Raw genomic sequence first — 16,157 nt, 5'->3', positions numbered from 1 at the left:
AGAGTTTGGAAAGAAAAGCAGCAAATCATTGCGATGTAAGAGATTTGGTGAAGTAAGCAAGCTGGGTTGTAGAGGCCACAACAACGAGAGAAATGATGTGTGCCTAAAGCTGATGACGCGTGATGTGATAATCGATGTCGATATGCTTGTGTCACATCTTAGACGCGCCACGGCCTTTAGAAATGCTTGCTAACCTCTCTCTGCTTTCTTTAACGCTTTATTACTTATACAGAGTATAATTAGCATATGCAAAAGACTTGATCATAAATGATCGGGAGAGCCATAAAAATTACAAGTGTATATCCTTCATATCAATTAGCAGACATGCCTAATAGAGTATGGCTTTATATGTTTCACTACATGCATTCATTTTATAAGTATGACTTCATCAGTAGTCATTTTTCATCCAAACTCTTATATCACATAGTCATATGTACATTGATATTTACAACAACACTAGTCTTTACGTCTGGGAGAAAACCAAAAACAACTACACCAATCTACATCAAACTTCGATATTATACATTGGTTACTAAACGACTACTCTCAAAAAGTGACTACGTCGTTCCAAAACGTTCTTCTTCCAAACTTCACTTTCTTCATCCCGACTATTCTTCACCGCCTCCCGCTCCACCATCATAAGCTTCCGAAACTAAGGGGCGAGGGCCCAAAATTTCCCTATTCTTGCCAGCAACAAACATGCTACGAAGCAAAACGACATAGGAGCCGTTCCAAACCACTATCAATAGATAGGATACTAACCAATTTCTTCAATTTAATTTTCGAAAAGTCGGGATCATCATGGTTTACCATGCACTAAAGATGTCTTGGGGGACACCGTAATAAGCAGAGGTAACAGGAGTGTTCACAGGTGGCATATTCACTTATCCGAAAATCACAATTTATGAACATTGAGCCGAAGCCCTACGAATAAAGGTCTACAGCAATAGCTACCGATCAATGATTTCAAACCATACGCATTAACAATTGATATTCAAAAGGTGTAAGAGCGTATGATTCAATAGCCATTCTTTGTCGAGGATGTCATGAATGCACATGCCATCTCTCATATCTAACATTTTGTAACCATGTCTGTCATAGACGAAAAAAAATCCACGGAAAACTCACGTGGCTTCTCGCATCGAGGCATCCCAATTCATACAGCAGAGGCATTCTCCGATAAAGGTTATCGAAGGCATCCCGAATTCCATACCGGCTCCACGGAGCATTGTTAGCATTAGACATCGATGGATAACTCTCATCTAACAATCAAATTTCATGAGATGTATATTCAACGTAGTGTCACTTTCGTTGACATATCCGTCCATCACCAGTTCAAAGCTCAATGATATAAAATCAATAGTTCATATCCCTTTCTCATTCAAAGAGAAATCAAGATGGACATTAGAATATATCAATCAAATGTTATACAGATCTAAAGCCATTCTCTAGAGGCTATCAAAATTGGAACTTTACTCGCCTTAGTTTCCTAACGGAAATCCTCGCTATCAAGCAACGCGGCGAAGCCAACAACGATGAACGATCCGAACAACGTGAGGCGACTACAGAGTGTGGACGGCGGAACTAGGGTGCTTGCAAGCAGAGGGAGGTCGGCGGTGAGCGTTTTGGAAAAGTGATTTTTGATTACAAAATGACGAGACAGACTAACGTCAAAGGCATGTATAAGCGAAGCAAAGTGGAAATCCAGACAATTAGGGACTGCCACACATCCCTAGTGTGTCCACCGCCTCTGCCACGTGTCACACATGCGTGACACATGTCCCTCGACCAATCACATGGTGCCTCGTGGCCCCGCCACATGATATCTTGCCATTCGTCCTCGTTTGGTCCTAATTCCTCATGTATTTGGTTCAATGGGATTGCATTCTTGTGCTATAAAATCCCCGTCATCTCGTCGTAAATTTCTAATGTCATTGATAGATATTCATCCACACTTATGGTGGGATTAGCTAAGGATAAGCTAACTGGAAATTTTTGGTTCTTTACAGCTTGGTACACTCATGAAAGATCGGATTTGTTGCAATGAAAATAGCACTCTTGTTGTCATGGTAAAGAGGAGTGGGAGCAGAGGAGGCAAAACTCAGATCGGCAAGGGGATGACGAAGCGAAATAACCTCAACCGTAGTGGCAACTATAGCTCGATACTTAGGCTCGGTAGAGGAGTGAGACATGACAGGCTGCTTCTTGACACACCAAGAAATCGGAGAATCAACCAAAAAAATACAAAATCCTGTAATGGATTTATGGTCGATAACATCTACTGCCCGATGAGTAAGCATGGAGAGCAAGTGAGGAAGTCGATGGAAGAAAATCAAAGCATGTCAGAGAACCATGAAGATGTTGCGGAATCTGGAGCACAACATCATAATAAACTATACAAGGAGCCGCGACAAACCGACCGACAAGATGAACAGCATAGGCGATATCGGGACGAGTGGTCATAAGATAGACAAGACGACAAGCAAGAGCTCGGTTGGCATCAAACAAAGGCTCATCGTTATCTAGACGAAGCTGTAAATGAAGTTTAATGGGAGTAGCCGCGATTCGAGTATCGGATAACTCAACACAAGCGAGAATATCGGTGATGTACTTTTGGTGGAGCGAAGAATACCATGTTGATTGCGAGCAATCTCAATATCAAGAAAATAATGTAAGAAACTGAGATCCTTTATAGCAAACCGATGGTAAAGATGTTGTTTAGTATAAGCAATATGAGCAGAGTCATCCACATTAATAATCATATCATTAACATATAGTAGCAAAATAGTACAACCAACAGGAGAAGTGTCAAGAAACATATCATAATCATTCTCACTCCGAACAAAATCGGTTGACCGAATAACATTTGTAAAACGTTCAAACTAAGCTTGAGAAGCCTGTTTGAGATCATAAAGGGCCCAACGAAGACGAAAAACCTGACCAAGAGAATGAACAATACCAGGAGGTGGCTGCATATAGAGTTCATTCTGAAAGGCCCCATGAAGAAAAACATTTTTCACATCAAGATAAAAGAGAGGCCAATTACAAACAGAGGCTACTGCAAAAAGAGTGCGAACGGAAGCCATTTTATCAATAGAAGCAAAAGTCTCATCATTATCAATCCCATATTCCTAATCAAAGCCACATGCGACGAGACATGCTTTAAAGCGCTCCATAGTACCATCAGAGTGAGTCTTGATTTGTAGATCCAGAGATAAGATATCAAGGACTTTCCTGGTGGAAGAGACACAAGATCCCACATACCGGTGCCCTCAAGATCAAACAACTCCTCAGATATAACGTTACAATATTGTTAACACTTGATTTTTAATCGCTCTTTTTAAAAAAATTAATTAATAATCAAGAAAATTCATGAAATTCAAAAATCAACTTTGGAACCCTTTGCCACATTTAAGGAAACAATTTTGAACAAAAAATAATTTTCATATTTTTTTCCAGATTTTGAAATTTCTTTTCATTTAAAAATAGCCGAAAATCGAGAAAAATGCTAGATGTGATCAGAAAAATATTCAAAAATTTTATTTTAATTTGAATTACGTTTTAGCCAAATCAGTTCTCAAAAATTCGATTTGGGTCCACAGTTTTTCTAAATCATGAGGATTTCATGCCTTAATCGAGAAAAAAAAAATCAAATCGAGTCTTTTTTCGAGTCAGTTATGATATTTGGATTTGGGACCTTTAGTTACACTTGTGCCAAATCAAATCTAAAGAACAACCTTCCCAATTTGTTCCCCTGCCCTCCAGCTGTCCCTCGAGCATAGAGGACAAACAAGGAATGGCTGTCTCTTGCACCGCAGAGCGATTGGGGGAGGGGAGGGGAGGAAGATCCTGCTGATCCCAGGCTACAAGAGGGGAGCTGCAGCAGCTCACTCCACAGGAAGGGAAGACTCGGTCAAAAAGCAGGGGACAAGCGCCGAAAGCAAAAAGAAACGTTGGTTTATTTGAAGAGATTGGGGAGTGGGCTGGAATAGGGTTATTGGGCTTTAGACTTGATTGGGGGGTTTTGTTAAAAGATGGGCCTTTTTCTTTTAGATTCTTATATGGGCTCTGTGTCCTTCCCTAGCTCGCGGCATTAGAAGGGTTGCGCTTTGAAGCCCAATCCGAATCACTATTTTTCATTAAAAAAAAAATTGTTATAAAAAAATGGAAAATTTGAAAAAAAGTAAGCGTCAACGCTAGCCATACCATGTATAAGTGTCAATGTCTACGTCAGATATTTCCTTTCCAGCGGGATGCACTTAAGCTGTGTTTGGTCGTCGGGATTTCCGGTCAAGATATGATTGGATATGATAGGATAAGAAATCTAGGGATTTGGCCATATCTTATCCACTATTTGGTGAGCTACGGATTTAAAGTCGGATATTCTCATTTCCTATCTTATCCCGCATTTGATAGAAATTGTATATCAATATAAAGGACATATATGCCCCTACGTGATGCTCATGAAATATTCCGATCTTATTACTATAAAAATAACGTTCTCATACACAAAAAAAAAACTTGAAAATATACACATTTTATTAGATTTTCAAACCTCTTTGCAAAAATAAATAAATAAAATGAAAATAGAAACAAATGAGACAAAAAAGTTGTCATCATTTTAAAAGTTAGCTTTTATATGACGGATAAGAAAAATCCTATCCGACCTTATCCTATCCCCTCCCCTCGGATTTTTTTATCCGGGTTATATCCCCTCTATATCCGACATTATACTATCCGGGACACCTACCAAACACGGGATATGATAAAACATATCATATCCTAAGTTTTATACGGACGACCAAACGCAACCTTAATTGATAAAATGTGAATATGTTAGGACTAAATTTGCATCATTGAAATGTTTAGAACTGAATTGACATAAATACAATAGATTTAAGACTTTTATTTTTTGTAATTTCCCCGTCATTGATCGAAGATGGAAATCGGCGAGTTCCCAATATAAAACGGTGTTTCTGTGTTATACATTCAAGTCCCGATGCATCTCATCATCAGATTCGGACGATTAATTCAATTTGAGAAAGTCTCGAACGAGATCGAATTGAAAGATTGCTCTCAATTGTCCGTCACTTCCCATATCAAAATGAAATTGAAAGATTAACTAATATATCAAGAAGAGTTTCAGTTCGATCAAGACTGACGGACATCCAATGGTTCATTGACACAAAATGGGAATAAAGCATATAGTTAGGTCCATTAATCGGTGAAGTCAATTTCAAGGCAGAAAAATGGAACTAAAGTCGCACGTCATTTTCTTCTATGGGGTCGAACAAACAGCCCGTGTCCGAAAGAGAGGAAGATATCGAAGGAAAGAAAAAAAATATGCAGTGAAATTGAGAGTGGAAGTGAACAACATGGCAATCAAGAATAATGACGTGACGCTTTATATCGCCACAATTGTTCGAAAAGCTCATGCCCACAGATGAAAGTAGTCCAACTTGAAACTAAAGCGTGAAAATATATAGTAAAAGTGTCAAACTAGAAGTCTGAAAAGATTTAAACTTAGAGTCTTCACCTTTGATATCGTGTGAAATTTTGTGAGATCGAGATCAATTATTTTAAAAGAATAAATTGATAATCAAGGCTTCATTTAATATTCAAACATTTTAATACTACATTTATTTTGGAAGAAAGAAATGGTCATTTTACCATGAACGAATGAATACACATGGGTAATAAGGAAATATCATCACTTTAGGCATCTCTAATTATTTTATCCCTTTGCAAAACATGAAGAGTGGAACCAGTTATTTTTCTTCCGATCATCCTTTTTTTAAAAATTACCAAAAAAGTCATAAACATATTGCAATTGTATCAATTTAGTCTTAATTTTTTTTTTTGCCAAGTCAATTCTAAACCTTCTTAATTTAAGTCAATTCGGTTCATTTAGCCGACCGGCACCGACATGATACTATCGATGCTGACGTGTACTTTTTAATAATATTTTAGTAATTTTATTAAAAATTTTACGATTTTTTTCTTTTCTTTTATGTAGTTTTTTTTTTTCACCTAACACTTAGGCTAGCGAGGGCGTCACGGCCCTCACTTCGATTGGGTTACTGCCACGATCGCCTCGTTGCCTTCACTTTGTCCGGGTTTGAGGGCCGTGACACCCTCTCCAGCGGCCAGTGAGGGCGTCCCAGCCCTGCTCTTGGGGTTGGGTGAGAAAAAAATAAAGAAAAGAAAAGATAAAAAAAATAAAAAAAATTCAAAAAATTACTTAAAAAAGTTCACATCAGTCTTGGCCGATTAAATGGATTGAATTGGCGAAAATGTAAAAAAGTTTAGGATTAAATTGAAAAAAAGTTTAGGGTTAAATTAATACAATTACAATAGATTTATGACTTTTTTGGTAAATTTTTTTTCAAACCGAAGATTTGAGGCCAAACTTTAGTATATGTTGTCTAATATCTCTGAGGATTTTCCCAATGACCATCTATAAATCATAGTTGTTGTTCCTTTTAACACATCGCGATAGCACGATTAAAGAATTTGTCGGGTAGGTCAAACTAGATTGTCAGACAGATAAGCACGGGGTCCTCATCCCACTGCGTAACACCAAAGACGAGACAATAAAGTTCTCTCCTTTGTTCTGGCCAAAAAAAAAAAAAAAGTTCTCTCCTTTGTGTCTCTTTAAGACGTGCAGATTAGATTCTCTTCTCATCTTCTTTAGTAGGGTCGACGGTCCCGCATGTCTCCACGCACTAACCCGTTCGTTATCATTGATTTTCCTGAAAATAATCACCAAAAAAGGGAAAGTAAAAGCAGCATCTTGATAAGCAATGGTAAAAGAGAACTTTGGGCCATGTGAACTTTAGGTACGATGTGGAATTTTGCTCACGGTTCGGATGGGAGTGTCGGCAAATGTTTTTTGCATATCTCCAAGGCGGACATTGTTAAAACGTGACCTTATTTAAAACCCATTTACGATTTGTCACGACAGTTACAGTAAATGAATCCGACGGACCATTCTTAGCACGAACTCGCAAGCAATACTCCCTTGAGAAAGCAATACCAATTGACATACTAAGGTTGTCGATGTCACGGGACTACCATGAGATACCCTATCTACTAACTTCATAGAGAGAGAGAGAGGTCCTTTCGTCGGAAGTTTTGAGATCCTCGTCAGCCGACCTTCTAATCGGGCGCTGCCAACATAGAGGTAAAAATTGGCTGCGCACGGTAACCATTATGTTCCAGAAAACCGATTCCGATTAAAATGACATTTTCTAATTCCGTTCCTGGATAAGTTTTAGAGAATAATAACGTGTTTGATAACTACTCAAAATTTCTGTTCATGGAATAAAAACGCGTTTAATAATTGCACAAAATTTCTATTTCGAAAAACTGTTTCTCTTCCTAATTTTTTTTTCATTTAAGTCAAATAACTATGTAGTTATTTTGTAAAATTTCATCCTAAATTGAACACTAATTTTAAATGCAAACTAAAATAATTTAAAATACATTATTTTTTTTTAGCATATCATAAATGAAACATAAATTTTAATACATGATGTTTGAAATTCGATTGAAGCATGGGACGGTTCCCATATTAATAACTCATTTTTTCTTTAAACGTTGTGTTGTCCAAAATACATGCAAATATAGCAAATGAATAACCAAATTATCCTTTGACAAAAAAAAAAATTATCTTCCTTGATACGAAGTACAAGTCCTTCACTATCATTTTGCAGCTTCTGTCCTAAATCCAAGTGGGTGTTTGACTTCAGCTTCACGTGTAGATGGTCACATTTTGTGACGCACAACTACAAGTATATATGTTATCATCTGCATGTTGGATGCCCTCATCTTTGCAATATTTTTTTACATAAGAGTGAAATCTATGAAATCTAAAAAATTTAAGCCCAAATTTAGGAAAATGAGGTCAAACTAGCCTAATCTAAGCTTCTTCCATTTTTAGGAATTTTCTAAATTTTTTGTGATTTTTTAAAACATTTCCAATTTTTTTCGAAATTTTTTATTTTATTCTATTTTATTTTTATTAGGTTGAGGGAAAAGTGATGAAAGAATTGAAAGGGAAAAGTGAGAGATGTGAGACTTCATTTTATTTTGTGATTCTCAAAAGTGATTTTTTTTAGAACTATTTTTTTTTTTTGTTCTGGATTTTTCTTTAAAACTGATTTTGGAAACATAATCAGAATCATTTACATTACCAAATAGATTTCTCATCTTTTTTTGTTCTAAGAAATAGAATCAGAGAATCAGAATGATTTTCATGCGGGCCCTTTAAGACATACAGATTAGATTCTCTTCTCATCTTCTTTAGCAGGGTCGATGGTCCCTTATGTCTCCACGCACTACTAACCTCTTCTTTATCATTGATTTTCCTGAAAATAATCACCAAAAAAGGGAGAGTAAAAGCAGCAGCTCGATGAGTAAATGGGAAACGAGAACTTTGGGCCATGTGAACTTTAGGTACGATGTGGAATTTTGCTCACTGCTCGGATGGGAGTGTCGGCAAACGTTTTCGCATATCCACAAGGGGGCCCTTGTTAAGACGTGACCTTATTTAAAACTCATTTACGATTTGTCACGTCAATTGTAGTAAATGAATCTAACGGACCGTTCTTAGCACGTACGCCCAAGCAATACTCCCTTGAGAAAGCAATACCGATGGATATACTAAGGTTGTCGGTATCACCGACTACCATGAGATGCCCTATCTAACTTCATAGAGTGAGAGGGGGGTTCCTTTCGTCGGAAGTTTTGAGATCCTTGTCGGCCGACCTCCTAATCAGGCACCGTCCAAAATAGAGGCGAAAATCGTCTACTTCGATGGTTCAGATTCGATTTAGTATACATCACGTTCATCGAATAATTTCTCGCGAAAAGAGAGAGAGAGAATCTGGTATATAACACAGCGAACAAACAATAACATTCCAAAGGAAGAAGCTGTAAAGCCTCCAGTTGCGGGATAATTCGAAAAGCAATCACATGATGATGACAATATCTCTGAAAACAAAAACCACCAAATGATATCGACAAATTGACCAGCATTTCCCCAAAATCCCATGGGTCTTACGCCTTACGGGGATAAGGGTTGTAGTGAGGGTCCAAATTGCTCTCGGGAACGCATGATGTGTACCGTCCGGGCCCTGTGCGGCCGCAATCGGCGGGGTTTCCCTGACTCCCGGAACTTCCCACGGCCTCTCCAGGTTTGAGGGCCGCCACCATGCTGACCAGGGCCTGCTCCGGGTCCAGCACCGCCATCAGCTCCACCTCCGGTTGCCGGTAAGCGATGAGGCACTCGCCCCCGTGGCACCGCCGCGGAGTGGTGGCGTTGCCGGCTTCCAAAGCGGCCCTCGCTCCCCGACAGCTGATCAGAGCTACTACAGCCGCGGTTGCGAGCAGGGACCACCACGCGAGGGAGAAACGAACCTTCCCGGAATTATTGACAGCCATGTATTCTCTCTCTCTCTCTCTCTCTCTCTCTCTCTCAACGAAGAGTAGGTGATGGTTGACTCTCTGGCTACTTGTTGCAGGTCTTTATTCAATGGACTGGCCAGACACAGCAGTAGTGGGACAGGCGTCCGGACATAGGTCACGGGGCCACCCTACATGTCACTTTGCGGAGGTTTCTTTCATCCTCTTTATAGGAAATACTTCCACGACAACTGCAAAAAATAATACAACCTTAGCCATAAATTTATATATCATTATCATGTATTTAGCTGTCGTTATTATCAAATTATCAGATTAGTTGCTTCCGTTATTAAAAAAAAAAAAGAACTATATAGAAGGTAAATGGAAGTTGGATTTCCCACATGTTCACTCTTGGAGTACCAAAGACAAAAATACACATATATTAGCTATTATAGCTGTTAATATCATATTACATTAAGGTTTAGATAGAAATACGACCTTTTAAGCCACAATACGTTTTTTCCCTACCCCGGTGTCAACTTTTCGGGACTCGTTTTTCCATTTTGTCACTACGAGAGACTTAAATTTGTAATTTGACTGGTCTATATCGATTCACACAAAGCGTCTCATCCATGTACATGTAATAAGACTTCACCCATAGGACGACATTCTTAAGCCCTAAGATCACTCTGAGTCGATCCGATTTGAACACGACATATGATCTGCTACATTCAAATCAAAGAGCACCTTCAGCCGGCCGACGTGGTTGGGGTTGGGGCTTGGCTTTCACGTCGACGAATCGCAAAAAGGGGCTCAAAAGAAACATCCAAATCGCAAAAGTTCTTTGCCGAAAAAGAGGGCCCTCAAAATCGTGTCTGCTTGCGAGCCTCGTGGGTTAGCGTGGATGGCCTGAAGCCATGTGCGGGGGTACTGTTGTTTTGGACTTAGGCGCACTAGCCACGAATCTAAGAAGTTCTTGTGAGTTCTTCACATGGAAATGCAAACTTTATGTCTTCAAAATTAGTATGGAAAAGTGTATCGGAAATTCGACATCTTGCCTACAAAAAGTAATCAAGTTTTAAAATAGTTCAATTGATTCAATTAAGTCATATTTAAAAAAAAAAAGTGATGAAATTTGTCCAAAAATTCACAAACCTATGTACAACGGCTAATTCAGTCATAAACTTTTTAATTATATCTATTCAGTCCTAAACTCATTTTACGGCAGCTAGTTTAGTCCTAAACCTTTCAATTGTGACATTTGTATCATAAACATTTGGACCATGATCAATTTTTGCCATAAACCTTTTAATAATTTGTCAACTTAGTTCTTCCGGCCAATTTCGGTTGGAAAAGCAATGGCATGATAGTCTAGTCAAGATGGTAGGCGCAGACGTGCATAATTTTCACAATTTTTTAAGAAATTCTGAATTACTTCTTTTTTTTTACCTCTTTCTTTTTCTTTCTTTCTTTCTTTTTATTTTTTTCTCCGCCGAGCCTCATCGATGGCCGGTGGAGATCGTTTATCTCAGGTGACCGCTACCCTGGCTAGCCTTGGGTGAGAACGGCTGTCGACTGGGACTCGACAGAGGGAAAAATGGAGAAAAGAAAAAGAAAAAGAATTCAGAAATTAAAAAGAAAAATTGCAAAAGTTTTCCACTACAGCAATTTTCATTTGTAAATCCTTAAAATATTTATGACTAAATTAGAAAATCATCAAAAGGGTTATGACTATATTGACACAATTGAAATGTTTAGGACTAAATTGGCAAATCGTCAAAAAATTTAGAACTAAATTTACGCAACCGAAAAATTTATGACTAAATTGGCCGTTGTACAATATGTTTATGACTCTCTGGATGACTTTCCGCGAAAAAGTGCAATCAAAGTCATTTCAATGAACAATACCTAAAATTACCCGCATGGCATCCTTAAATTACAATTATGATACGTGGTTTAGGGCTTAATTTCATTTGTTAAACAAAGTTCCAAGACTTTATTGAATCAATTGAAAATTTTAAAACTCGATTAAATTGGGAGATTGCACGTCTCACATATGGTTTAGGATTTAAGGTGCAATTTGCCCAAAAAGTAAGTTCAAATTGTAAATTAACTGCAGTTTCGTTGCGACAAATGCTCGTGTTTATCATTAGGGAATTGGTTATGTAACAATCTTTGGACGGCTATTATGCTAACAGTCTATTTATTTGTGACAAAAATATAATTAATAATTAATTACAAATTATTGTGGGAGCTACATTTTTAAGAATTTGTGGGTCACAATAGACTGTCATTCTTACAGTCACCCAAAAATTATTATGCTAATAGAATTCTTATTAATATGATGTAAATTCATTTATCTTTTTTATTTTTTCTTGAACGATAGGATGATGGAGCGCGAGGCTCACCGTCCTCTATTCATAACCACACATGCACGAACAGAGGCTTGTCATCTCTAAGAGCTCTTTTGGTCCCTCCCTCCGTACTCCTTAGTCAGCACTGAAAAGCATCTGGCCAAAGTCGCCATGCGACTCAATTCGACGAAGGCTCTCTTCCTTTGCTATCTGTTGACATTGGCCCTCTCCAGCGGAACCCCACATGGAGAGCTCAATGCTGTTAGAATCTGACACATAATTATAACGAAGTAAAACGTAAAATAAGAAAGAAAAAGCGAAATAAAATGTATCCTGATTCACGTTAAATTAGGACTACGTCATGCAGAGGATTCCACTATAATTAGCACATCGTACCTCTTATCCCATCCTTCAATTACACGTGAAAGAGATAATTTATAACAATAACTATTCATAGTCTCCGAATCTCGTGCTTTCCTAACGATGGGGAATATGAATCAAGTCTTGAAATTAATATAAGTAAAATAATATGTTTTATAAATTATTGATGTGCATAAAACATATACTTGACCTAAAATGCTTCGTCAGCCTCCATGCATTGTGTAGCGACCGCTTAACTGGAACCATCCTGCAAAACGAGCTCATTGAAGAAGAAGAAGAGGAAGAGGAAGAGGAAGAGGAGGAACCGAAGGCATATAGAAGATGAGCAGCCGGCGTGGCCCGCCCAAGCATCAAAGATGTACTTCACTCAGCATCAGATAATCTCACATTCTCAACAAAACTTCATTACATAATCCGTTTTACTCGTTAGACAGACATACGAAAATCAGGCTATCACAAGGGAGCGAGGACGGGCGCCGAGTTCTCGGGCTCGGTTTCGATGGACCTAAGACCACTGCTCGTACTTGTGCCCGGGAGTCGGAGATTCGGGCTTGAGACCTCGGTTCATTAAACAACATAAAATATTTTCCAGTTCACCTTCAGATTTCAACTAAATACGGAAAAATCTTATTATTTTCCTGAAAAATAACTTTTCGAAAAATATTTTTCAGAAATTTCGTATTTGTTAGGATTCAGTGCACACCCATAACGAAATCAAGTGTAAAAGCAAGAAAGAAAAATCAAGATACAAGGTTTATCTTAATTCCCCCTTAAACTAGGGTTACATTCAGTATATGATTCCATTATAGTTCGCACTTCACACCTCTCTATTACATGCCAAAAAGAGTTTAGTAGCTATTATAGATATCCATGCTTTCCTATCGATAGAGAACATGAACCACGCTCCAATAATATTTTCCACGAAACAAACCAACCTTTAGATAGAAATACAACTTTTTGAGCCACAAAAAGTTTCTCCTAACCCGACTTCAACTTTCTTGGTACTTCTTCGGATGGGTCTGTTTGTTCACGTGCCCATCTCAATCTCACTTTTAAATCCTATCAACTTTACATACAAAAAATCGAATATTAATATCACCAAAAATACCCAAGTTGACACACCTGTGATAAATAATTTGTATACATGCGATAAATTTACCTCAAACTAATTTTTTGACCATTAATAACCTCAAATTATTATACTTGTGATAAATTTTACCCCACATTAGTTTCTATTAAATTTGGTTAATATCACCAACAATCTTAAACCCGTATACTTGTGACAAATGGAAGGTCAAAATCCTAAATTGACACATCCGTCAACTATTATGTGATGTGCTAAGGGTAAATTTGTCACAAATATATTAATTTAAAGCTTTTCATAGTATTAATCCATTTCTTTTCGACGCCGGCGGTCGTATGTAAATGAATTATTTTGATTTAATCTAATTCTAGGTCGCTCATGGGGGCCCGGGTTGGCACGACCCGTGAATCCTTTTTAAAGTCCGTGAATCCGTTTTGCAGTCCAATCCCATCGTTTCCAGCAAGCTGTCGGTGGCCTGCGTTTCATACCTCCCCCAATCAACCCACAGCCGCTGGCTTGACATCCTCTCGCATGGAGCTCCCCTTGAACAAGGCTCTCCTCCTCCTCTCGCTTCTCTCCATCCTCGCCCTCTCCTTCCCATGTCGAGCCGCGACGTGGTCGTTAGGGTGCAATGTCTCCGCCGCCGCTCCGCCGCTGTCCAAAGTCGACGCTGCCGGCCGTCGCATAGCCGACCTGCAACTCGAGCTGGAGGCGATATCAGATCCGGGCATACTCGGCGCTAGCCTGGCGGTCTCTGGGGCTGGATCTTCCCCGTACCGGAATATCGCCGGCTGTGGCCGTGATGTGCAGAACGAAAGGTACACGCCGTGCACGCCGCCACGTTCCCCGACGCCACACTGCAGCCCGTATTGCCGCAACGGAGCTTGTTCTTGTTGACGTCCCCACTTCCGCCTTTGGACCTTCCACATGATCCAAAGGATTTAATGATCGATCGTCAGAGACATGGATGGATGCATCGAGCTCGAGGGATCGAGCAATTGTGATTCCACGTCATTTGTAAGAAGAAAACCTATCTGAATGGACCGTACGTTTATCTAATGAAATTGAAATCTACGGATGTTATGAAAGTACTCAATTGCATGATATTTTTTTGCAAGTTTTGGAATTAGCTGCACGATGAGGAAACTTCAAAACTAAATCAGCTCGTGGGTATAAGATAAAAGGCCCGCGCCGGCCCGACCCGACCCGACCCGGACAGAGAATTCCCTTAATTTTCGGGCCGGAACTTGGTACTGTTTCAATGAGGGCCGGTACCATTGCGGCCCGAAAAATAAAGTACAGGCCCGGGAATGAAAAGAAGACGGGCCAATTGAAGACTCAAATAACCCAGGCCCAACCCTACTACTGCTCATCATCTTCTTCACCGCGACGTCTCCCTCCTCGCGACGCCCAATCCGCGGAGGTCCACCGAGATTCCGTCACTTTCTTGCGCCCGAGTGCACGCCGGACGCCTACAGCGCCATCCCTCAATGCCGGCCACTTCCGACGGTCCCCCCCTTTCTCGGCCGAGTCCTATTCAGAAGAAACCCTAGTCCCCAAAATTTCCTATTTATAAGCAAAGTCGCACGAACCGAAACCCCAAACCCCACCATCTCCCCCCTTCCCCGTCGCTGTTCACCTCTCTCAGATCTCTCCCTGCTTCATCTCTCTCGAGGGTTCTCCTTCCGTGCTTCCAATTTCTGTTTCCCGATTAGGGTTGCGTCATCTGATGCCCATCGTTTTCTTGTTTTCAAATGGATCAGATTGAAAGGAAAAAAATGGTTTTTCGGGGACGGTGACGATTGTATCGTGAGAGGTCTCGTTCGTCGTAACTGGGTCCGATTGGGGCCTTGCCGACCATCCTGAAATATCACCACCCATATTCTGAGTCCCTTTTCCCCCCAAAACAGAAACACCAAGCTTCGATTTTTCTTTCTTCTTTTCTCTTGTTCCTGAGATTCTGGTAAAAAAAAGTTTATTTCTTTGCTCTGGTTGGTGAATTTGATTGCAGATGGCCCATGATTGAATCTAATAGTGCGGACATATCTAGTCTTCTCTATGAGGCCAATTGATCTTCATTTTCCCTTCGTAATTTCTTTGGTTTTTATAAATCTTAGCAAAGCTCTCCTGGGTCTCTTACGGGCTTTGGGTGTGAAGTATTTTTCTTCGAGTTTACGACTTTCCATTATGTTTTGAACAGTTGCCGGTGATGAAAGAGATGAGCTATTTGCGCTTATGGATGAGAATTCGTGATTTACGCATAACCTCTACTGCCTTCCTTCTGAGGCTGTGAAAGTCGTTTCTTTGATTGAATTTTTTTTTTAATTTTCTTTATTTTCCTTTTTTCGTGGGCATTTAGTTTTGAAAATGGGTTTTGATTTTACAGTTTTCTTTTGTTGAAGAGTTGGTCACGTGATGATTAGAAGCATAGTTCAGATGATAATCTATGTGATTATGATATTTCAATAGTCTTTCGCTCCTATCTGACGACCCCAACATGTAGAATTAATCTTCTAGTTTTGCAAATTCTGATCAATATTGTTTGTCTTTTCACAAAAGATTATTATAAAAAAAAAAATCTCAACCAAATCAGACCCGACCCAAACTGAATATCTTGGACGTATATGATTAAAGTATCGAGTCGGCCCGAGCCAGGCTGAACTTGGCATTATTTGATTTCGAGCCGGATTAAGCCTATATGAGATTCGGCTTGACCCGGCTCGTTGACACCTTTAAGTGCAGAGACGAGACGCATTTAGTGAGTAATTATGGACAATCGATGTAGTGTACAAGTAACGCGGCTACGAAGGTTATTCGTACCACTAGATTTACAAAACGATGAGAGCAACTTATGAGCTATTTGAGCCGATCTTGTCAAGTATTGTATACATTCTTATCAAGTTCGAATCGAGTTTGGATATAGTAGTCCTACT

General features: G+C 39.4%; 1 protein-coding gene, 1 long non-coding RNA gene and 3 other non-coding genes across 5 annotated transcripts; 3 read left to right on the top strand and 2 right to left on the bottom strand.

Annotated features, from left to right (window-relative positions):
* Positions 1-4,705: 4,705 nt before the first annotated feature.
* LOC125312898 lies at positions 4,706-13,737 on the bottom strand. The gene is made up of 3 exons (XR_007196974.1): positions 13,727-13,737; positions 11,834-12,018; positions 4,706-4,716 (listed from the first exon to the last, which is right to left on the bottom strand). It is a non-coding gene; the product is annotated as an uncharacterized LOC125312898 (long non-coding RNA).
* Positions 8,889-11,945, bottom strand: LOC115753443. The gene is made up of 2 exons (XM_030692050.2): positions 11,938-11,945; positions 8,889-9,463 (listed from the first exon to the last, which is right to left on the bottom strand). Exon 2 carries the CDS (start codon positions 9,442-9,444, stop codon positions 9,061-9,063), a length of 384 nt encoding a protein of 127 aa, XP_030547910.1. The 5' UTR covers positions 9,445-9,463; positions 11,938-11,945; the 3' UTR covers positions 8,889-9,060.
* A 1,277-nt stretch (positions 13,738-15,014) lies between the features above and the next one.
* LOC115753485 lies at positions 15,015-15,116 on the top strand. The gene has a single exon (XR_004016877.1). It is a non-coding gene; the product is annotated as a small nucleolar RNA Z43 (small nucleolar RNA).
* A 309-nt stretch (positions 15,117-15,425) lies between these two features.
* Positions 15,426-15,513, top strand: LOC115753486. Its single transcript, XR_004016878.1, has one exon. It is a non-coding gene; the product is annotated as a small nucleolar RNA U83 (small nucleolar RNA).
* Positions 15,514-15,627: 114 nt separating this feature from the next.
* On the top strand, positions 15,628-15,719 carry LOC115753490. The gene has a single exon (XR_004016881.1). It is a non-coding gene; the product is annotated as a small nucleolar RNA snR60/Z15/Z230/Z193/J17 (small nucleolar RNA).
* Positions 15,720-16,157: the final 438 nt, after the last annotated feature.

The sequence above is a fragment of the Rhodamnia argentea genome, chromosome 11 (genome assembly GCF_020921035.1).
Source record: "Rhodamnia argentea isolate NSW1041297 chromosome 11, ASM2092103v1, whole genome shotgun sequence".
NCBI classification, from domain to species: domain Eukaryota; kingdom Viridiplantae; phylum Streptophyta; class Magnoliopsida; order Myrtales; family Myrtaceae; genus Rhodamnia; species Rhodamnia argentea.
This window is presented reverse-complemented; position numbering and strand designations above follow the sequence as displayed.

Excerpts from the sequence above, each read along its gene's own strand:
- LOC115753443 (XM_030692050.2), bottom strand. The coding sequence starts at position 9,444 with ATGGCTGTCAATAATTCCGGGAAGGTTCGTTTCTCCCTCGCGTGGTGG.